The sequence below is a fragment of the Octopus sinensis genome, linkage group LG19 (assembly GCF_006345805.1).
Source record: "Octopus sinensis linkage group LG19, ASM634580v1, whole genome shotgun sequence".
NCBI classification, from domain to species: domain Eukaryota; kingdom Metazoa; phylum Mollusca; class Cephalopoda; order Octopoda; family Octopodidae; genus Octopus; species Octopus sinensis.
Genome location: NC_043015.1, coordinates 15167771 through 15192728, shown reverse-complemented (window position 1 = coordinate 15192728; position 24958 = coordinate 15167771). Strand labels below are relative to the sequence as shown.

Genomic DNA, 24958 nt, shown 5'->3' with positions numbered 1-24958 from the left:
TATGTATGTATGTATGTATGTGTGTGTGTGTGTGTGTGTGTGTGTGTGTGTGTGTGTGTGTGTGTGTGTGTGTGGTGTGTGTGTACGTACATGCACACTGGGTGCGATGGGTAAATTGTCTCCATTTCATATTTTTAATTTCGCTCATGCGCATTTGTTTGTTTCTGATTTCGTCGACTACACAGTATAGTAGGGTCAGTTGAGCACTCTCTGTGAGAAAAACAACATCATGACGCAATTCACTCTGCCACAAATTTGGAAACGACATGTTGTACTGCTTGGCATTCGAGCCGGATGCTTCAATACAAACATTTCAGAGTGTTTGGGTGTCAATCTGAGGACAGTGCAGAAGATTCAGAAAGAGTTGGATGAGTCCAATGATAATTACGAAGGTATGACAGCTCGGAAAACTCACTCTGATCTTTCTGATAAGAAAAGAACTGAATTTGTTGGTGAGATCCAGGCCATGATTGACAATGATCCATCCCAGTCAATCAGGTCCATCACCACGGACATGGAAGTGTCTGAGTTTCTTATCAGGCAGGTAGTGCATGAAGACATTCGGTATTTCTCATACAAGATGAGAAAGGGACAATTTTTATCCCAAGCCATCAAGGACAAGTGAAAAGACCGAGCTACTAAGCTTTTGAACAAACTCAAGCATGCCCTCCAACCGAACATGATTTGATTTTTCTCAGGCGAGATCAGATGGTGAACACACAGAACAACCGCTGGCTTGCCGTGCCCTCAAAACATGTACCGAAAGTGATAAAAATCAAACATTCACTCAACATCATGGTGCTTGGGGTTATCACTGGAGATGGTAACGTTATGCTTCCAATCATTTTCCCACATAGCCTCAAACTCAACACGGAGGCCTACATCAAGTGCCTGGAGGAGGTAGTGCTGCCCTGGATCGAGAGGGTGGTTGCTGGAAGACCCTATGCCTGGCAACAGGACTCTGCGCCATGCCACACAAACAGGAGAACCCAGGCATGGCTGTCAGACAATTTCTGAGACCACTTTTATGAAAAGTAACAATAGATATATACAATTAGATGAACAGTGTTTGATGGTACCGGTATGACTTTGAATCTCTTTAACAATTCAAAATAATGACTTCTATACCTTTTAATTCTACCTCAGTTCATCGAATTATCATCTATTTATCGTTACTTTGTATATAAAAAAAAGCCTTTATCTTTATATCCAATGTGCATTTTCTCTTTGTCTACAAGTTGCATATAAGTATGCCTGTGTTAGTATCTGTGAGATTCCGCACGTTCTTTTAGCTTTCTTAGTTGTCAGGGATGGCGACAATTTTTTGCTGAATGTTGCTATGATAATAAACAAAATTCTTTTATTTTTAGGCTTCTAAGAGTCAAATTCTTTTCAATTTTTTTCAGGTACATGATTTTATGCTTATGAGTTGAAACATTTTATCACCATAATGCGTATCTAACATCAAACAAACAAGAATTTCAATTTTAGTATTATTTAGATATGCAGTGTTTTGTATAGTCGGTTACTCGCACAGAAGAAAACAATCTCAATTACTGAGAGATAACTTTATATGTTTTGGAAACTTGTTCTTTCTTCTCATAGTTATTTGTAGTTGAGTCATTCGCTCAGCAGGTCAACTCAATGATCATATACGTACATGACACTCTGAACGGATAAAGTTTTCTGTATCATGTTTAATATGCAAACGTAAATTGTTTTCTTATCTTTGTAATACGATAGTCAAGGATTGAACAGTTAAACAATGGCCTAGAGTAGATTTATGAGCCATTTTAGGAAGTTGGCGTATATGAAAGTGGGGGAGCCTTCTAATAAACTACCATAATCAGTCAAGAGAGTTGCAGTGGCTCACCTTAGAAACTAGATATAATATCGGTGACAAGTTACAAAAGCATGAAAGTTTCTCACAATATACTCTTCCCTTGAGTGATCTTTTACCTTCCACAATCGGTTGTTCACTCTTCGGGAATTCGGCGGTTAGACAGAAATTTAACTTCTTTCTTTTATTCTTTTACTTGTTTTGGTCATTAGATTGCGGCATTGCTGGGGCACCACCTTGAGGAATTGTAGTCGAACTAATCGACCCCAGCACCTATTTTCTTTTTAAGCTGGGTACTTATTTTATCGGTCTCTTTTGCTGCACCGCTAAATAACGAGGATGTAAACACTCAAAAATCGGTTGTCAAGCAGTGGTGGGGGTCAAACACCCACACCCTACACACACGTACGCGCCGGTGTGTCACAAGTTTCTCTCTCTCTCTCTCTTTCTCTCTCTCTCTCTCTCTCTCTCTCTCTCTCTCTCTCTCTCTCTCTCTCTCTCTCTCTCTCTCTCTCTCTCTCTCTCTCTCTCTCTCTCTCTCTCTCTCGTTCTCCCTTACCTCTCTGCATATTTCCACTGAAATTAATTTTTAGCTGATTGAATTTCGGGAATTCTCCATCTAACTCCGTCTGAGAATAAATTTTCCTTAACCTTAATAACTTTTTACCTCATTAGAGTTACAGTTTCGATTAATTAAAGAATTATTTTCGACTCATCACCTCAAGTATGGTAGCCTGTACTTACCAAAATGTGTGCTATCATACAATTACATACCTTTCTACTCGGCCCTCACACACGTAGTTACACCCCACCTGACGACAACATGTACAAACAACCTAAATTTAAACAAACTCAAGTGGTAGGAAAGCGCAGATCTAGAGTTAAGGGAGTGAACGTTTCATTGTTAATGTTCAGAGAAGGTAAAATGACTGAATGTCCATCACAGACGTTTTACGTTTAGATGTATGTCGATGGTTGTCACACTTGCTTTGCATATCTTTAGAACCATGTTGACAACACCATAATAGCTTCTAGCCTGTAGCTCTACCGAGACTGACGTCTTCGTTTCGTGTTAGTTTCCTTGGCAAGGTGTCATGTTGATTGGCCAATGTTTTCTGTTTGTTGAGGTAATCACTCACCATTCTGCACTTGACAGTTATCAGCTCTTAAATGTGAAGACGACAGAAAAAAAGAGTGCAACAAGTTAAAGAAAGAAAGTCATTTGCCTTTGTTGATAATTTTCCTTCCTTCTTTTCTTCATTCTTCAGTTCTTTCTCTTTTTGTTTTGATTTGCCATTTACTAAAGTAGACAAGTGATAAAGAGTGCTAGCTACCAGAAACAAACATTGATCAACGTCTGATATGCTCGAGTTTAGAAGCAGCTGAGAGGGGTCGGTATGAGCAGGTTAGCTGAGAGCTGTTGTAAACACTGGTAGGGCAGAAGACCTGAATATGTTCAGATGTGTTTATGTATGCAATTTACTAAGGTCAAAAGTTGAACTGATCCTACCATCTCGAGTACTAAAGTTTGAACTATCAACAATTTCATCTATTCATTAATTGTTGTTCTTTTTGCTTTTTTGTTTTTTTTATTTTTTACTACCTTTCACAATCAGGGGTAGAATAGACATACTTCCTCTCACTCTAAGATATTTACATAGAAAACTTCTTCCGATATTCACCAACTTTCAAATGAATAATTTCTAGTAAGGAAACTTAAAGTGCCATGACCTACAAATGTCCAGCTACACTTAAATATAATGTTAAGTCATCATCAAAGAATATTAATTGATTTAGTGGAAAGTCGCAGGTATAAGGAATATGTGAAGTATAAACAGCTCGACCCTTCTGAAGGATAGCACATTGCACCACGTGTACTCATTGAAAATACAAGATAAGTTTCTTGTCTCGTATTTTCGAAGACCATTTCTTTATATAGATTTTGGATCATGTTAAAATTCTTACAACCACTAAAATTTTCTCAAATTTTCACCTAAATGTTAGCTAAATTTTCACCTAAAGATGTCCTTTTGATGTAGATTTACTTTTTGATGACGAAAATCGTGTTCATTTTCTTTTATTTTTGAGAAACCAACCACATGGTTCCGAGTTCAATCCCACTGCTTGGTACCTTGGGCCAGTGTTTTTTACTATAGGCCAATCAAAGCTTTGTGAGTGGATTTGGTAGACGGAAACTGAAAGAAGCCCGTCATAGCTATCTATATATCTATGTGAATTTGTGTATGTATATATTAATATATATATACATATATATATATATATATGTGTATGTATGTATGTATGTGTGTATATATATATATATGTATGTATGTATGTATGTATGTATATATATATATATAATCAGCTGAAATTGCGAGGATAATCTGGTGCTTGACTGAGAATAGAGGACTTCGAATGACCCGTCCTTGTTTTCTTTGTATCGTCTGTCTGGATGTTTTGTTGTCCCTTTTTGTATCACCTGGTTGTCCGGATGTTTTGCATTCTTGTCCCATTTTGTATTTATATATATATATATATGTATATATATATATATATATATATATATATATATATATATATATATATATATATATATATTATATATATATATATATATATATATAGCGGCGTACGTACACCCTGTTCTCATATATATATATATATATTATATATATATATATATATATATCTTGTGTGTCTTTCTGTCTGTGTTTGTCCCCTGTAACCGTTTGATAACCGTGTTGGTGAATGGAGTTGTCCGAATGGCTATATTTACCTAACTTTAAATGTTTGTAACTTATTTTTCATTAATTTCTTGTTACCAGCATGCAAAAGTACATCAGTTTAGAAAATTTGAAAACAATCAGAGAAAATTGAAATTCCTCAAGTGGTTGGAAGAAATTTAACAAGATCCTCGATTTCAAAATAAGTACTTCTAATTAGGCATCATGTAGATTACTTTTATTATTTTCTGACACAACCAAAAGAAATTAAATCACCAGCATTTAATTCAAATTTATCGCGTTTCTGAGATCATGTCAATATATCGACATACCGTACTCGATGGCATATAGAAAAATGTCTCAGAGAAAAAGAAAACATCCCCGTCTCCAACATGCGAATTTAGGCCTTGCGCTAAAACATCTATACTGAATATGAGTTGCTGAAATTGGGGGCGCGTCTAATGTACCCATGCGTTTTTTAAATCTTTTACCTTTTACTTGTTTCAGTTGTTTGACAGCGGCCATGCTGGAACACAGCCTTCAACGGTTTTAGTCGAACAAATCGACACTAGGACTTATTTTTTTTAAAGCCTAGTACTTATTCTATCGGTCTCTTTTGCCGAAGCGCCAAGTTACGGGGACGTAAACACACCACCGCCGGTTGAGAGACAAACACAGACAAGAGAAAAAACACTCATAGATAGGTAGATAGATAGATAGATAGATAGATAGATAGATAGATAGATAGATAGATAGATAGATAGATAGATAGATATGTGTATTTTCCCCTTGTTAACAATTAACACGGAAAAAATAGATAAATAGTTTCCAGGGTAGAAACTCCTGTTATTGTATCTGAAGTCAATTGCAACAGAATCAAGTTTATGTCAAGTAACTCTAAAATTAAAAATTCTATATACCAGTGTAAAATTACTTCTGGTAATGAAATATTTTTTTATATAGGCAGCTCATCTTCTCAGTTATCTAATAGAATTTCTAATCATTACTCTACATTTAGGGATAGGAATAAATGTAACAGTACAGGGCTTAGTAAATTAATTTGTTATCTAAAAGACCACAATAAACAATTTAATTTAGATTGGTTGATTCTCTCAATCTCGATACCTTATGATAAAGGCAAGGAATTCTGTCTTCTCTGTAATTCTGAATTGTTTTTTTTTTTTTTTTTCTAAACATCCCTTTGTAAACACGGTTATAGAGCGTGCATACCGATGTAAACATTGGCAGAAACACACCTTCAGTTCATATAAATGATATTTATCATTATATATAATTTAAACATAAATTTTCTTCTAACATTTCACATTTACTATATATATTTTTTCCAAGTCTATATGGTTTTATTTAATATACATATAATTATATACTTCTCATTTATTTGATATTTTTCTTTCCTTTACCCCTTCTCTTTCTATAGACTACCTTTGACGTTATATCTGCAAACGTTTTTTTTTTAAACAAACTTAATAGCGTTCAGTTAATCACTATATATATCCATCATTTTCTGTTAAAATGTCTTATTGACGAGTTTCATTTCTTCATTTCCCTGAAAAGAAGATTACATTGTTTTACACCATTTTATTCCTTTGGAATAATACCAGTGACATCTTCGAAACATGTGTCGGAAGTAAAAGAATTTAAATAACACCTGCGTTTAACTCCATTGTGTGTGTGTGTGTGGTGTGTGTGTGTGTGTGTGTGTGCGTGCGCGCGTGTGTGCGTGCGTGCGTGTGTGCGTGCGCGCGTGTGTGCGTGCGCGCGTGTGTGCGTGCGCGCGTGTGTGCGTGCGCGCGTGTGTGCGTGCGCGCGTGTGTGCGTGCGCGCGTGTGTGCGTGCGCGCGTGTGTGCGTGCGCGCGTGTGTGCGTGCGCGCGTGTGTGCGTGCGCGCGTGTGTGCGTGCGCGCGTGTGTGCGTGTGTGTGTATGTGTATAGAATTGCACCGTGGAAGGTGTTTATAAGCCATTTAACAGGTCGCGGTTTCAAAGCGACGAAAATATTTTGACAAATTAAATTTAAATGTTGAAGTGAATCTAACGGATTTTGTACGTTTGTTTAAATGGCTTATAAACACTTACCACGCTGCAATTGTTTTCGTTCCAGATCAGGTCACTTGCTATGCAAGTACATCTCCGAAATATATGTGTGTGTGTGTGTGTATAACAAGCTAAAATAGCTGATTTTAAAATTTCTGAAAGATATTCACATAATAACTACTAAATAGTAATGTTTGATACCACTTACTGTTACTTCATAGAACAGCCATCAAACATTACGCTGTATGTGTGTGTGTGTGTGTGTTGTGTGTGTGTGTGTGTGTGTGTGTGTGTGTGTGATTGTGTGTGTATTTCCGATTACCAAATCCACTCACAAGGCTTTGGTCGGCCTAAAGTTATAGCAGAAGATACTAGCCCAAGGTTACATACGGTGGGACTGAAGTGGGAACCATATGGAGGGGAAGCAAACTTCTTACCTCATACCATGCAAATACGCAATAAAAAAAGGTTTAGTATTGTACTAAGAAAAAGAATGCTACTTGTTGGTTGACAAAGAGATTGCACATGTTTTACCTGGATTCTTGATGCTATGTGAAACCGAAACTTTAGTTATCGGACTCGTGTTCTTTCTTGTGAGTTCACTTCAAAATCGTTTTAGAACAAGACTAAATATATATTACTCCATTTGTCGAAATATATTTTCTCAGTATTTTTCTGATAAAAATGCGTGCTATAACAACAGATGTAGATGGATAAATTCCCACTAAATCAAGAAAGATTTAAAGCATACCCAGCAAAAATATTAGGGTAGAGGGTCCCAGCGCCTGACTTGTGCACAAAAAATACGTATTCTAACAGTTAAAACTACCTTATACACAGGTAGTCTGCTGTTTTTGAAATTGGCAGCATTCGTTATGCCCGGAGTACTATAGTAAATTAATGATAATTTATTTATGTATTGACTTATTTTTGACTTTTCAATCTATGATCACTACATGCACCCCTGTCTCCTACACGTGTGTGTGTGTGTGTGTAGTGCTCATGGATAAGCGATCTTGTCCACTTTTTTAACAGTTTCTGCTGTGCTTGTGAATGCACTTAAATCTTAAACATTTATATATTATATTACGCATTTATAACCTGGGATCATTTCAGTCCCCGCTGTGTGACTAGCCCATGTTGACAACGCGAGAACAGCCTCTCTGCTGGTGGTTAAGAGGCTATCATAAATTCCTACGACGTTTGTGTGATACAGACGGAGGTAAACAATGGTAGCCACTCCTTTGGCTAAATTCAGTAACAGTGAGCCCTGGGTCGCTGTGGTGCAATGGCTATTGCAATCGAACGTTATTTCGCTGATATATTTTTCACATCCCAGAGATGATTTGTGGGGTTTTTCTTTTTTTTTTTTTGTGTTTATAAATGTACTTAATCTTAAGCATATATTTTTAATGTGCGTGTATTTGTAGGTATGTATCAATGAATGTATGTATACGCGCGCGCACACACACTCACACACATACCGTAAATCTTCGAGTATAGTCCCCTCCCCAACGTATAATACGCAGGGGATTTTTAGGGGGCTGTAACTCTGAAAAACCTAAACCTTGTGTATAATACGTACCCCTTCTCTAACTTGAGTCAAGGAGGTCTATATAATGTCCTTGGTTTGTAAAACTGTATACGGTATCGTCCTTTATTATTATTGTATATGTTCAATAGTTTCAATAATAATAATAATAATAATAATAATAATAATAATAATAATGATAATAATAATAATAATAATAATAATAATAAAAATACGCAAGCTGCTGAGTTGTAATAGGATGCACCACCTAAAGGCAGACGTAGATCGCCTTTACCTTCCCAGAGCCCAAGGAGGTCGAGGCCTGATCCAATTTGAACTAGCTTACAAAACAACCACAATTGGACTGGCCAAATATCTCGAAATATCGAATGACTGGATGCTAAAGCTCGTGGAAAATCACGAGAGACGAAAGAAGCTTCATTCTATCATCAAGGAAAGCAAAAAATTTGCTATTGATCTCGTGCAGGATACCCAAACTGAACAACCGAGGGAAGTACGGCAACTATTGTTGCAAAGAAGGTGAAAATGATGGCAATGAAAAAAGCGCACGAGCAATTGGCTGATAGGTGGGAGGAGAAACCTCTGCACGGCAAATATGTGACCCGCAGCAAACAAGCTGATGTTGACCAGAAGCAAACCCATCAGTGGCTGCGGAGCTCAGGGCTAAAGCGAGAGCGAAGGTTTCATCCTGGCTGCTCAAGACAAAGCCTATTAACCCGGAACTACCAGGCCAATGTGATGAAAAATGGAGCAGACCCAAAATGCCGATTCTGCAACGACATGATTGAAACAGTGGACCACCTAATCTCTGGATGTAAAGTCTTAGCACCAGTGGAGTATAAATTAAGACATGACAGAGTTGGCCAATATCTCCACTGGCTAATAAGTCGGCATTACAATATCAAAACTGCCGACAAGTGGTATAATCACCACCTGAGGCTGTAACTGAACGAGAAAATGTAACCATTCTGTGGGACTTTCCAGTACATACAGACCGAACCATCAAGGCCAATAAACCAGATATTGTTGTGAAAGACCAAAACAATAAAGTTTGCTTATTGATCGACATGAGCATCCCCTGTGATCATAATATCTCAGCGAAAGAGTTTGACAAGCTCAGAAAATATAAAGACCTACTCATTGAAATTGAGAAAATGTGGCATCTCAAGGCGGTTACAATACCAGTGATCATAGGAGGAGTACTAGGAATGATCAAGAAGGGAACCGAAAATTATATGAGAATGATCCCTGGCTTACCATCCCTGCAAGAAGAGCAAAAGATTGTCTTAACTGGTACATCACACGTATTGAGAAGAACATTGTCGATGTAAGAACTGTTGCTGCTCATGTATTTTAATTTAACTTAAAAAAAAAAAAAAAAAAAATGAACGAACTACTGAGTTTGGTTTAATGGCCTACCAATATACACTATGAGTTTCTTTGCCCTAGGAGTCGGGAAGACACTCGGCAAGAAATGGAAGAAAATTTGAAAGAAGAAAAAAAAAAGTAATAATAATAATAATAATAATAATAATAAAATTATTGTATACAGTGCTCAGGTGTATATAACATAATGCAAACGTGTAGCTTTTTTTTTTGCATTTTGTCCGCAGAAAATAAAGAAATAACAGTAATAACGTTTAATAAATGTTGCTTACTGCAAGTTATGGATGATACTTTTATGACTTCATTGCTTTCTGGCTTAGCTTAAGGTATTTTCGCACCCGACATCACAAAATGCGTCTGAATAAACATTGCTGGACAGCAAATAGAGACTCGGACATTTCTTAGAAAATAATTTTCATTTTTAACCTTGTATATAGTACGCACTAGGGATTTTGACCATTAAATCTTGGGGGGAAAATGCGGATTATACTCGAGGATATGTGTGTATTGTGATTGATGTTTTGTAGTACGTTGATAACTCCAGTCTTATTAGACCTTATCAGCGAATCAAAATCTTTATTGTTCCTATAGATCTAAGATGACTAGAGAGACATAAAGGATTTTATCAACAATCACTGATTTAAAATAAAGATGAGAAGGAATATTGGGGGACGCCTGGTATTTTAAAACTTTGATATTATCAAATTGGCCTCCAATATATATCACAATATATTTCATCTCGTATGCCAAATACATACAGGAGGTTACATAAGGCTAAAGATCAACGAAAGAGAAAAATATCTACGCTGAACTATTGAGAAATCTAAAGTTACTCTACCAGATTACAAGTTTGGGTATATATCTGTAATTATTGGAACACTGGGATATGTAACACACTGCCTAAATACCAATCCCGAGAAATTAGGTTTCTCAAAATCAGAAAGATGAAAGTTGATTCGAAGACTACAAGATACAAGCCAATGTAAAAATGTATAAAACTTTCCAGAAGGTTATCATTTATGTATATATATTCACATGTCCAGACTTGCAATTATATGCATAAGGATACATACATAAAACAAAACTTACCATTCTGCACATACAGGCAAAAATGGTCTGTTGATGTTGAAATTCCAATGAAGGAGACGTGGATCTAGGTTAGAAACTCAAAAGATCTTGTTGCCTTGTTAGCAAACGACTCGGATCCGCTCGAGAAGAACTTAAATTCAGAGAAATTATACACGCATGCATACATACATACATACATACATACATATATACATACATACATACATACATACATACATACATACATACATACATACATACATACATACATACATACATGCATATATACAAGAAAAGATTGTTCCCTCCTCTGAAAACCTAAAAGTGAACAGCTTGACAATACAACCCCTACATTCAGGTGATAATTTTAGGTATCTTGGACAAGAGGAAAATGTCAGATATGATGGGCCCATCTTAAAGAGAGAACGAGAAAGGAATACCTCATGTATATATGTGTGTATGTATATATGCATGTGTACACACACACACACACACAAAATATACGCACATGCATTCATACATACACACACACATGTATATAATATAATATAATATAATATAATACTACATGGAAAATGGAAATGCAAGCAAGAGAAATGATATACTTTAGATTATAAACCTGGAAAATTATAGGACAAGTCCCCTTATATTCATTAAAAAAGTATAGAACTATATTATCACCCTTAAATTTGAGAAACACTCATAACTTTTTTCTTTTAAAACTTCCTTTCATGAGATTGATACCATGAAATTTCTCGAATCGAGCTCTATCATTTAAGCTTATTTAAGATAAAAGTTAATTATACTTAAATCCAATTTTTTTGCCTTATATATATATTTTTTTTTTTCGTGATATTTTACCTCACAACTTTTTTGATGCAAAGTTCTGTTGCATGTTATCAAAACTATGAAATTCTTCATGCTTTCTTCTATCATTGAAGCTAAGGTAAATATATCTTACTTTAAAATTAAAAAAAAAAAAAGCTATTTTGATGTAAACTTGATTGGTGGTGTTACTTACTCTCCTATAACATTGCTACAAATTTTGATGTAAACTTTTTTCTACAGAATCAAATCTCGATTTTTTAATGCCAAAATGTAGCTAAGGAACAGTCCTCTTCAAAAATGTTAACAGTTTTCAATTCGATTGAGAACTGAATTAGTGACAAACTCTGAAAGATGCTGTGTGTGAGTAAATTGTGGCCATAAGAATATTATTCAACTATGGTAGTAGTTGAATGATTATATTATATCATATATATATATGTAATTGTAAATGGATAACCCTACGACGGATCTGAGAGGACGTTGGCCTGCTCGCCTAGCCAGTGAGGTATAATCATTCGAAAGCTAAAACGATGCCAAGCGCATTGTGACCAGCGATGTATAACATCCGGTAGTCTGGTCGATATCGTGATACCGTGATAATATATATGATATACGTATGTATGTATATTTACATACATACAGACATACATGTGTGTGTGTGTACCTTTATGTTTATGTCACACACACACACACACACACACACTACATGACAACCGGTGCTGCTTTGTTTACACTCCCATGACTTAACGGTTTTAGCAAAAGAGAACAAGAAAATACATTACACGATTATTTAAAAAAAGGTTCTGGGGCCCATTCGTTCGGCTAAACCTGTCAAAACAGAGCCCCAGCATGACCGTAATTAATGAACGAAACAAGTAAAGGATAAAAGGTATCGCGAAAACTGTAATGTGTTTGAAAGTTTGTTTCGTTGTTATTTAACCACAGGTTAACCATGACCGAGCATCATATGATTAACAGCGTCCCAACCATGACCACCCTTTCCTTTTGAAACTCTTCTGTACGTTTTTCAAGACAGTAGTATGTAGTAAAAGGGACATCTCTATGCTAGGCGTAGCATGTCGACATGTATTAAAGGCAGAGCGATGCTTTTATACTGATGAAAAGTAGGCGGAGTTATTACAGTCACTAACGATTCAGATAAGGCAATGAAAAATTGGGCGGAGCTAGCATAATCAAGGTGGAACTTAAGCTTGCAATGGAGCAAAGGATTGGTTTAAAGGTGAAGAAGCGGGGGGAGCGAATACTGAGTGTCAACCAATGAATCAGATTTTCACTTTTGTTTATTTGAGCCGCTTAATCATTCCAACATAATTATGTTCAGTGTGTGACGCTGAGAGTGTGCTGAGTGCTGGTGCCGCTTATTTACACAAATACACAAATAGTAGACATGCACACATGCACATGTATGTGCAAAAGATAATATATGCATGCACATATATCTGTATAAAATATACGCAAATAGAAACATAAATGTTCTCTTATTTATTTATCAGTCCAAGTAGAGAGGCAGACGGACGGACGGGCTGACAGGTATGTATGTATGTATGTATGTAGGTAGGTAGGTAGGTAGGTAGGTAGGTAGGTAGGTAGTAGGCAGGTAGGTAGTTTGACAGATAGATAGATAGATAGATAGATAGATAGATAGATAGATAGATAGATAGATAGATAGATAGATAGATAGACAAACAGACAGGTAGGTAGGTAGGTAGGTAGGTAGGTAGGTAGGTAGGTAGGTAGGTAGGTAAACACCTGTGATAAAAGGTAATCATGTCTTCCGATATAGATATTATATATATATATATATATATATATATATATATATATATATATATATATATCGTGGCACTCCGTCGGTTGCGACGACGAGGATTCCAGCTGATCCGATCAACGGGACAGCCTGCTCGTGAAATTAACGTGTAAGTGGTTGAGCGCTCCACAGACACGTGTACACTTAACAGAGTGTGACAAGGCTGGCCCCTTTGAAATACAAGTACAACAGAAACAGGAAGAAAGAGTATAGGTTGTGGTGAAAGAGTACAGCAGGGTTCGCTACCACCCCCAGCTGGGGCTTCGTGGAGCTTTACGTGTTCGGACTGGGAATCAAAACCGCAAGTCCGCTGCCCTAACCACTGGGCCATTGCGCCTCCACTTATATTGTAAAAGAATAAAAAAAAAAGAATATATATATCTATATATATAAAACTGTAGTTGTGTGAGTGTCTGTCCCCTTCGATTTAGATTCCTAACTACTCCCACATTTTGCGGTGCAGTTTAACCAAATTCGGGTATCTTATAGTCGTGATTCATATCGAGCCCGTCTGGGTATTAGCGCGCGTCTACGATGAGTCTACGATTTTAAAAATAATTTAACATCATTTTTTATTCCATTTTAATGCATAATTTTTCGTGTGTCGATGGCGGCGGAGTTGGCGTCCACGCTCACACCTGCATCTGTGTTGCTTCTCCCCCTTCTTCCCTCCCGCGTGAAGCTGTGAGGAAGGGAGTGTAAGGAAATCAACGTCGTAAAGCGTTGTCAAGGAGACCAGCGTTCTTTTAGAACAACGACTTCATGGCTTGAAGACACCAAAACAGAAAATGTCTACGATGAGTCAACGATCTAAAAAAAAATTTACCATAATTTTTTTTCCATTTTTTTTGCTATTTTTTGGCTATAACTCTCTAAAAATGCTTATATAGTTATTTCCCTTACAAACCCGAGCAACGCCGGGCGATACTGCTAGTATATATATAATTAAATAAGGGTAGAAATTTATATTAATCAATTAAAACCAGTGGCTTTTCATTTGTCTTGCTTATTTTTACATTTTGATTTTTTGCTGAGATTCTTCTTGAGAACACATTCTTCGTGGTAATGGCGATTTGACGTCTATGTTTAGCATATAGACCGCCCACTTTTAGTGGTCAGTCCTCTAAATTTTGTATATAAATATATATATATATATATATATATTTTTTAATTCTTTTACCTGTTTCAGTCATTTGACTGCGGCCATGCTGGAGCACCGCTTTTAGGAGAACGAATCGACCCCAAGACCTATTCTTTTATAAGTCTAGTACTTATTCTATCGGTCTCTTTTGTCGAACAACTAAGTTACGGGGAAGTAAGCGCACCAACATCGGTTATCGCATCTAAGCAGTTTATCTGTTTTGTGCATCCAGTGTTTCGGGAGTATTTCCTACCTTTTATATCCTGGTCGTTAATCCAGGATAGTCTGCTCTGGCTGTCAGCGTTGTTATCACTTGGAAGCCTTCTGAGAATATAGCCACGCATGACCGAATTTTAATAGAATCAACAACAGAATTAGTAAGAAATTAGTAATGATTACCCGGTGGATTTTTGAGGGCCCAATGCATATTCAAAGAGTGGGTGTGGAGCAAGAAGCTTGCTTCCTAACTACATGGTTCTGGGTTCAGTCCCACTGCATGGAATCTTGAGCAAATGTCTTCCTGAGGCTGATCAAAGCCTTGTGAGTGGATTTAGTGGACGGAAACTGAAAGAAGCCCGTCGTGTGTGTGTGTTTGTCCCACCACCACCGCTTGACAACCGGTGTTGGTGTGCTTGTGCTTGCATCCCCGTAACTTAGCTGTTCAGCAAAAGAGACTGATAGAATAACTACCAGGCTTTTAAAAAAATAAGTATTGGGGTCGATTGATTCGACTAAAAATTCAGCATGACCCCAGCATGGCCGCAGTCTAATGACTGAAACAAGTAAAAGATAGAAAATAAAAGATTATTTAGCATATCTTGTTTTTGTTTTTTATACAACCTCAGCACCAATTACAGCTTCAGTCTCGCCATGAAGATGCAGATGTTTAAAAATACTCCAGTCAAACCCCTTCAATTCTGCAGTCGCATATTTATGATAAGTTTTGTCACTCGGTTCCAGACTGAAAGATTATGTCCTATATTGATAATAACAGCTCTGCCGGCTTTCTGTAAGATGAAGGTCAAAAATCGCCAAGAAACACCATAATGTTGCCACCAAAAGATAAATCTATTGGAAAATATATATTTCTTTACTACCCACAAGGGGCTAAACACAGAGAGGACAAACAAGGACAGACAAACGGATTAAGTCGATTACATCGACCCCAGTGCGTAACTGGTACTTAATTTATCGACCCCGAAAGGATGAAAGGCAAAGTCGACCTCGACGGAATTTGAACTCAGAACGTAATGGCAGACAAAATACGGCTACGCATTTCGCCCGGCGTGCTAACGTTTCTGCCAGCTCGCCGCCTTGGAAAATATAAAACGTGTTTTTAACAGATTCCTCCATACACACATACCTCAACATTTGAAGTGTTTCACTCCATCAAATGGATCCGAAATCTCAAATTGTTTTTCTCAATTTGCCATTGACATATCAATATTTCAAACAAAATCCTTGTCGAAACAAGAATATGGAAAGTAGATTAAGTTGTTAGATTGAGAAGTATTTTTCTGGTGCTGCCATGGCCACCGCCAAAGAAAAGATTTGAACTGGGGGGAGGGGGGGTTATTTTATAGAGCGCTTACGTGGCTGTGCGATAGGAAGTTTCCTTCTACAATAACCTCGGTTCCTTCTACAATAACCTCGGCCTGACTTAAACCTTGTGAGTGGATTTAGTGGATGGAAACTGAAAGAAGCCCGTTGATTACATGTGTGTGTGGTCTTGGTGTGTTTGTCCCCATAACTTGACGGTTCGGCAAAAGATACTGATAGGACTAATAAGTACATGTATGTATGTATGTATGTATGTATGTATGTATGTATGTATGCATGTATTAATGTATGTTTGTATGTATTGGTGTGTTTATGTCCTCGTAACCTGGCGGTTCGGCAAATGATACCGACAGAACAGGTAACAGGCCTAAAAAAACAACAAAAGTACTGAGGTCGATTCGTTCGACCAAAATTCTTACACACACACACACACACACACACACGTACATACATACACACACACACACATATATATATATATATATATATATATATATATATATATATATATATATATATATATATATATATAAAAATTGAGATAGGGGTTTCAAATTCAACCCTCCATGGGATACATCTATTTATATTTATTTATTTATATCCTCTTATAATGATTGTACTTATTGTATTGTATTACTCATTCATGTACGCAGTTTTGTTATATATTTTTATGTTTAACCTTAATGTTCTTATGTAGTGGTTTAATAAAGTATGTGATTGGGTATTATCTGGTAGTTGATAAATGATTTAGATGTATTTCTCCATTTTCTTATTTTGTATATATATATATATATATATATATATATATATATATATATATATATCTATATATATATATATATATATATATATACACTAGCTTAAGGTGACCCGCTCTACGCGCGGGTAAGAGTGTGGTTGTTACTTTCTGTTGCTTCCTTTCAGCACGTAAAAAGCACCATCCGAACGTGGCCGATTGCAGCACCGCCTTGACTAGATTCTGTGCCGGTGGCACGTAAAAAGCACCAACCGATCGTGGCCGCTGCCAACTCCCCTGGCACCTGTGCCGGCGGCACGAAAAAAGCACCCACTACACTCACAGAGTGGTTGGCGTTAGGAAGGGCATCCACCTGTAGAAACACTGCCAGATCAGACTGGAGCCTGGTGCAGCCTCCTGGCTTCCCAGACCCCGGTCAAACTGTCCAACCCGTGCTAGCACGGAAAACGGACGTTAAATGATGATGATGATGATGATGATGATGATTCTCCCTCTTTGTTTCTCTCTCCTTTCTCTCTCACTTTCCCACTCTCTTACTTTTCTTTTCTCTCGGACTCTCCCTCGCTTTCTCTTACTCTCTATCTTTATCTATCTCTCTCCCATTTATAAACAACAAAGAGAGAGGGAGTGTGTGAAAGCGCTGTCGAAGGCGGGGAGGGGGAGATATAGAACACCGTGACACGACGTTATAAAGAGAAAGTGAAGGTAAGGGAGTTAGACGCCGTGAAACGATGTTATATATAGAAAGTGATGGGAAGGGAGGAAAGAGAGTGAGTGACGGAGGAAGACAGATACATAAAAGAATGAGAGTAGACTTGTCAAAGTGAGTTTTTAGCCCTAGCAACGACACCTTTTAAGATGGGGATTTCTAACGTAGCCCACTAACATCCTCACCTCATTTTACATGTCCTTGTAAATTTTGGAGTCAATCCGACGGGATCTAGTGGCCTTTAACCCGTTCTCAATGCCAAAACCAGATAAACAAACAAACAAACTTTTCGCATTTCAGATTTATAATATATATATATATATATATAGCAGTAATGAATCTCTGAGTGAGATGTAAACAGTAGTAGCACGACATCGTGAAGTATATTTGTCACCTAAATGTGGCTGACCCATAGAGGACGATGCTACGTTTGTTTATAGCCCCAGGAAGACATCTCCTCCTGGCTGAGCCACATTTAGGTGGCAAATACACTTCACGATGTCGTGCTGCTACTGTTTACATCTCGCTCAGAGATTTATTATTGATCGTTTCTCCTTTTTCGAGATCAGTGACGGTTTGTCACTAGAAAAAGCATATAGTATTATGCGTTTGGAATGAGTTCTAATCCTTAGCTGAACTTTCGGGTCGGGTTACCTGGATAACTACCAGAAGTCACTGACCTGGCAGTCCTATAAGAACGCTTTACCTGTTCGTGATAAACTGTCCAGACACGGCATGTCTGTACCACCGGCTTGCCCAAGGTGTGGGCGGGATGAACAAACTGTCCCGCACGCCCTTGTTCACTGTCCGGAAATTTCAGGCTTGATAGTTTACGTGGAACACGTGCTGTCGCATTTAGGAAGAATACAGCTATCAGCTGGATGTATGATTAAGATTGTACCGCCACCCGGACTGTCAAAGGAAGGGGAGGCCAGTTTGTTATGCACAGTTGCCGTTCTGAAAGAGTGTATATGGAAAACAAGGATGAAGGGAGTCGCGACAGGAGCCTTTATCTCCAGGCCTGGTTTGCTCTACTATTTCAGACATCATCTGAAAAGCAAGATAGGGCTGGAGAGAGGACGCCTGTCGCGAAGCATATACGAGAAAAGATGTGGTGAGGAAGTTGGGTGTGAGAGACCCTGCTTAAATGCACAGTAAATCCGTACGGTGTAGCCGGTGGACTCCCCGGCCAAAATGTTAAAAAAATTTTTCATTAAAATTGCAAATACATTTATTGTAAATACTTCATTCGCTTATTGCAAACAAACTCACAATCTTTGTTTTGTAACGTCCTGTGCTGTCCCCTCTATGTTCGATCCACGTGATCATAATAAAGAATCAGTCTCTATTCAATCTTCATCTTCAAGGCTGAAATCTCCACTTGTGAACTTTGAAAACCATCTTCTGCAAGTTCTTTCATTCAAGCATTCTTTCCCATAAATTGAGTGTATGTTTCGAGTTGCTTCGGCTGCAGAGTTTCCTTTTTTGCACCCATAAAGCATCTTGTGCCTCAAATGCTCTTTGGATACTTCCATATTAGAAATGGTTTTAATCAAAGAAATTTTAATTCTATTATTTTGTAAAACAATATTTAATTAATTTAAATGTACACAAATGCATAAAAATAATTTCTAATTCCATTAGACATTCTAAAATACTATTAAATTTCATTCAACGCCCGGTGTGGGAATCGAAACCGCGAGTCCGCTGCTCTAACCACTGCGCCTCCACACATATATATATATATATATATATATATATATATATATATATAGAGAGAGAGAGAGAGAGATACACTCACATATATTTTATTTATGATGATGATGTCTTTCATTTATCATAAGATTTTTACAGTCTACTATTAAGTTGTCCCTGATATCAATGTGGTTTCCAAAATATATCTAAAGTCACATAAATAATGGAAAATATGACAGGAAACGTTTATCGAATTATTTCTCCTTTCTTAATTTTTTTTTTTTTTAAAGAATATAATTAAATACATTTGATGTCGCGACTGATTTTATTATTCGTTTTAGATAGCGTCCTCAGCTGGCTCCAGAACCATTTTATGGCATTGACGGAGACTCGTCCATATTTAGAATTAACTTAATTGTGGTTGTATGTAATCTGTTCCTTTCACTTCCAATTACAGTGATAGCACTTGATATAACATCATTTGCAATAGCTTCTCTAGGCATCTGGTTGTATGCGCCGTTCTTCCATTGTTTCACATCAGCATATCGCAGCGAAGACTTGGTGATAAGTATCAGGCAGTGAAAGGTTTCCGTTTAGTTATCAAATTAAAAAAAATATGCCTATCCAACTTTCGATTGTTAAGTACCATCTAACGAGGGAAATAATCCGCTACTAAATTTAAATCGTATTGATTTGCAGATTTTATTTTCACACAAATTTTATTTTCTCTGTTGGTAAAGTTTCGAGCATTAGTGAGGAACCGACTGAAGATTCTGTATTAGAGATATATTGCTCTCTTCAGACACGATTACAGATATTAATCTGAAAATTAGACAAATTTGTCAAAATTCAATCTATTTTCTTTGATTTATGTTTATCGTAAATTTTATCAACTTATTCTCATTTATTCTCGTTCTTTCTTGCCGATTTTGATCGTTGCTTTTCACATTATGCTATTTTAAATACAAATACAAATTCATTTAATTTGCGTGTGTTTGTGAAATACAAAAAAAAATCAAATTAATGCTTGTTCTTCCATATTTCCAGAAATACAAGGTAAATTAGAATATAGATGTTAACATAAAACAAGACTTCGTAATTATCTTCAGTCAGTTGATATTTGCTAACACTATCATGAAACATAGGACAACATTAGTGAACACTGACTTGACCAGACATCAGAATATGTATTCGGCTTCGTTGGTATGAGTCATACCAGGTTACTTTGCATCGAATTGATTAGAGGAGGCACAAAAGATTTTTAGGGGTGATGCTCTTAATAATACAGATAATAAGAAATAATAGATTTTATCTCTATTTTAGATAGAATGGATAATCCTTGTTGAAAAAAATATCTGAAACACATCCAAATTATACCCCGTGTTAATCTTTTAATCTTGTTAATTGTTTGTAATCTAATCTTCTTTTCGTTCTTTCTTTCTGTAGTGGTTCTTCTCGGGCAGAAAATATTCTTCCTCGTTTGTCTCAAGAAAGAAGTAACTCCTCGCCTGGATCAACAGACCAAAAAGAACGCCTGTCTCTATACTCTCCTGGTTCAATGGAGCGAACAGATCGCCTTTCTCTTCACTCACCCGCATCGATAGATCGAACAGATCGATTCTATTTACAATCTCCCAGCTCAAACTCAGATAAGGGTAACACAAAAAGCCCAAGCAGTTCTTTTACTCCGTTTGGTGGTTCCAGCAGCCGTCACTACCTTCACAGCAGCATTCCAATAATATCTCCGGCAGCATCTTTGCCCACTGCTCTCGGCTTACCTGCTGCTTGGTTGCAATATTCACTGTATCCTCCACCAACTTCTCTTGCAAGCAATACACGGCCACTTAGCCTAGTGGAGTATCACCAACAATTCAAGCAGGCCAGTATGCCAACTGACTTATCTTATTTCAAATACAAAGCTCCTTTAATGAACAGAAACTATTTAGAACTTGCTATGCTCGTGTGTAACACATTTCGTGGTAAGTTATTTCCTTGTTCACACTGTCGTTATGTCACAGACAGACGCAACAATCTAAAAAGACACATTTCTACAATGCACCAAGCCTGCGATAAAGTCCTGGAATGCTGTGGTGTCACTTTCGCAACGAAAGCGTCTCTGAGGGAACACATCACAATATTTCATCACAACGGTTATTCCTGTCCGTTTTGTGGGCGACGATTCTGTCGGAAAGCTTTGCTAAGACGTCACCTGTCTGTCCATAATGGACAAAAGGACTATAACTGTCCACATTGTGATTATGCAACTAGCCACAAGAGTAATCTAGAGAGACATAAACGAATTCATGATAGACTGAAAATAAATGAACCAGTGCCACTGCTTGCCCACAGCAGAATTACCAATACCAATATTAACAATGGCTTTAATTCCTCCGACAGTGATGTAGACTGCACTACGACTAATTGTGATACAGATAACTATAATAAACTCCTTGATACAACCATAATGCCGCCGGAAAATAATCCCATTCCTCTGTTAACTAATAGAAAAAGTTCTTGCATTGACGAAAAATCAAAGTTTTCGGAAACGATTTCTTGTGATGTAGATTGATATTGAAGTTAGCGTTGGATTTCCCTCTTCTGGCTTAGAACTATTCTGGTCAGCTTTAGCATTTGGATACATCATTTAGTCTTAAATCAAAGAATATATATCGTCTGTGAAAATCTGGACAAGTATATTAGACGCCAACTAAAAAACGATAAGAAATTTAACTGTAAATGATAAAAAAGAAATGTGGAACAATTAAAAGTTTGGAGGACAATTTCAATACTGCAGTACTGTAGTGACGTGTTAAATGTAAGACAAGTTAGAGAAACCCGTTTCAATGAGAAAGCATGAAATTCCTCTAATTATTTAGACATACATTTTGCTGGGCAATATCTTGGAATTAATTTATTTTATAACATCAAAAATACGTTTTGCCAGTCTACAACAGCCAATCCTCCAAACAATAAATATTCGATAGTGCTTGGTAGACTTTTATCATGAAATAACATTAAAAAAAAAACCTCCATCAAAATAACAGTATCTGTATTACAGACAGCTATCACCATTTTATATGTCAATGATGTATCATCGTCATTATGGTAATTGCTATATGATAATTATATTATCAGGGATCGATATCATGTCTATCACCGCGGTTGAGCTGCGTCAGATTTAACAATAAGCCATTTCATTCCCCTCCTCCTCCTCCTCATCATCATCATCAGCAGCAGCAGCAGCATTATCGTGTCGATCTTTATTACCACCATCATATCACACGATCAGGAATTTTCTAAACGCTGCCATTCCACAATCATGGGCCAAAGGTGGAGAGAATGCTATTTTCATAACATTCGACCTGTAAGAAATAGCAACCAAATTTCCCTTGAGCGATAACAGCTGCATTGGATAATCTAGTCTGCGATATATTATTTCTGAAAATAAGATGGAATGGTCATGGTTGTAATGTTTTGGATCATAAGCCCCGGCACTTAGACTGCCGACTTGAGGCTCCACATCAGGCATTACTATTAATAATAAAATAAATCCATCACCACCACCACCACCACCAAAAACAACACTTTTGCTATGTTTATGTAAATATATTTGTCTTACAATTATGTTCATTTTTTTAATTAATTAAAAAAATCCAAGTTAATGAACAGAAAATCAATGATTGTTGTAATTAAATAATCACGTAGACATAGGCTTGGCTGTGTGGTAAGAAGTTTGCTTCCCGCCTATTTGTTTCTGGGTTCAGTCCCACAGCGTAACACCTTGGGAAAGTGTCTTCTATTATAACCTCGAACCGACCAAAGCGTTGTGAGTGGATTTGTTAGACGGAAACTGAAAGAAGCCTGTCGTATATAGATATCTATATATCTATGTGTTTGAATCTTGTGTAAACAAACAACTGGCATTGGTTTGTTTACAACTCCGTAGCTTAGCGGTTCGTTAAAAGAGACCGATAGAATAAATGCCAGATTTTAAAAAAGTACTGGAGTGGATTCGTTCGACCAAAACCTCTTCAATGCTGTGCCCCAGCATGGCCGGAGTCTAATGACTACAAGTAAAAGATCAATTTGATAAACTATGTTACGTTATGGTTAGCTGTATAATTAATAGTTATTGAGTATTCATACAAATACCAGCGCAAGAAATACTGGTGGAACGTTCCCATCAAAACATCCGTCAAGTGTAAGCATAACCGCTCGGATATCGGTATTTGGGACAGACAAGAAACAGTATGGACCGTCATAGAGGTCAGCTGTCCGGCTGATGTGAATATCTCTTTGAAAATCAAGGAGAAAGAAGATAATTATGGACAACTGTGTTTATTGAGCGAAAACACCTAAAAGCTCTACGAGGCTCTGGCAGGGGGTGGTGATCCCTGCTGTACTCTTTCACCACAATGGCGGTGCCCCAGCATGGCCACAGCTCAAGAGCTGAAACTGGAAAAACAAAAAAAAACAAAAAACTGCTTCAAAACCTCCAGTTTTTATATCCGGATTACAAATTTACATTTCTACCAGTAATAATTGGAGCCCTTGGTTTTGTAAGTAAATGCCTAACTATCAGTCTGGATAAGCTTGGACTTTCAGAGACAAAAAAAATCAACAAACTGATTCGCACATTACAAATACAATCTGCAAAAGAGGAACAGTAAAACTATGCAAGACTTTTCTCAGGTTTAAAATGTGACATTGTTTTTGTTATCTACATTCCAACATCGGAGCTTTGTATCTTGGTTAGAAACCAGCTCCCTCTTTAGAGGAAGAATTTAAATGATTAAGTACAGAAGACACACACACACACACATACACACATTTGTCCCAACAATAAGTGGAGCACTTGGTTTTGTAAGTAAATGCCTGTCAGTCTGTTTAAGTTTGAATTTTCAGAAAAAGAACTCAACCAACCGATTCGCACAATATAAATACAATCCGTAAGAACAGTAAAACTATGCAAGACTTTTCTCGGGTTTAAATTGTGACATTGTTTTTGTTATCTACATTCCAGCAATGGAGTTCTGTATCTTTGTTAGAAACCAGTTCCTTCTTCACAAGAAACAATTTAAATAATTAAAAACAGAAAACACACACATACATGCAAACAAACAAACAATCACTCCCCTTACGAGTCTGGAGAAGGGCCAATTTAGAAAACAATATCTGGTCACATTCTTCCAACTGTACATTAGCTTCGCTGTTGGAATATTGACTCTGATTTGAATTAGGGACTGAGTCTGGTGTCTTGTGTGTAACGGCTAATTCCATGTTAAATCCATTATATGCAAACACCCACAAACAAGTGACCAACTAACCCGAATATAAAGGATGTATACCATAAGGCATTGTTTCCCAATATAGGTTCCGAGGAAACCCAGAGTTCTGTGAAAAAATTCCGTAAGATAAAGGGGTTTTTTTTTACATAAAATTTAATTATTTACTTCATAAAAACATGGCATATAAAAATATTTCAAGATGTTATACGCTCATTTATTTCATTTAAAGTCTTAAAATTAGGGTGGCGGGGGTTATCCATAAAATATAGTTGTGGATTCTAATGATAAAATAAGTGGGGAGGAGGGGCACTAAATTGGTATGTGTATACTTATATATGTGTATGCGTATGTATCCGCACACATCTATTTTAGAAGACATGCAAATCTGATGAGACGCTAGACGTTATGAAATCCTGATAGTTTAGTTTAAAATCAAAATTATCTTCGCAGTATGATTAAAAAGGTATAATAGATTACGTCATTGGATATTTTTGAGGGGAATGTAATTAACTGCTATTTCACTAAAACC

General features: G+C 37.0%; 1 protein-coding gene across 1 annotated transcript; it reads left to right on the top strand.

Moving 5' to 3' along the window:
- The first annotated feature begins 20567 nt into the window (after positions 1 to 20567).
- On the top strand, positions 20568 to 22156 carry LOC115222327 (zinc finger protein 676-like). The gene has a single exon (XM_029792514.2). It carries the CDS (start codon positions 20700 to 20702, stop codon positions 21708 to 21710), a length of 1011 nt encoding a protein of 336 aa, XP_029648374.2. The 5' UTR covers positions 20568 to 20699; the 3' UTR covers positions 21711 to 22156.
- The last annotated feature ends 2802 nt before the right edge of the window (positions 22157 to 24958 follow it).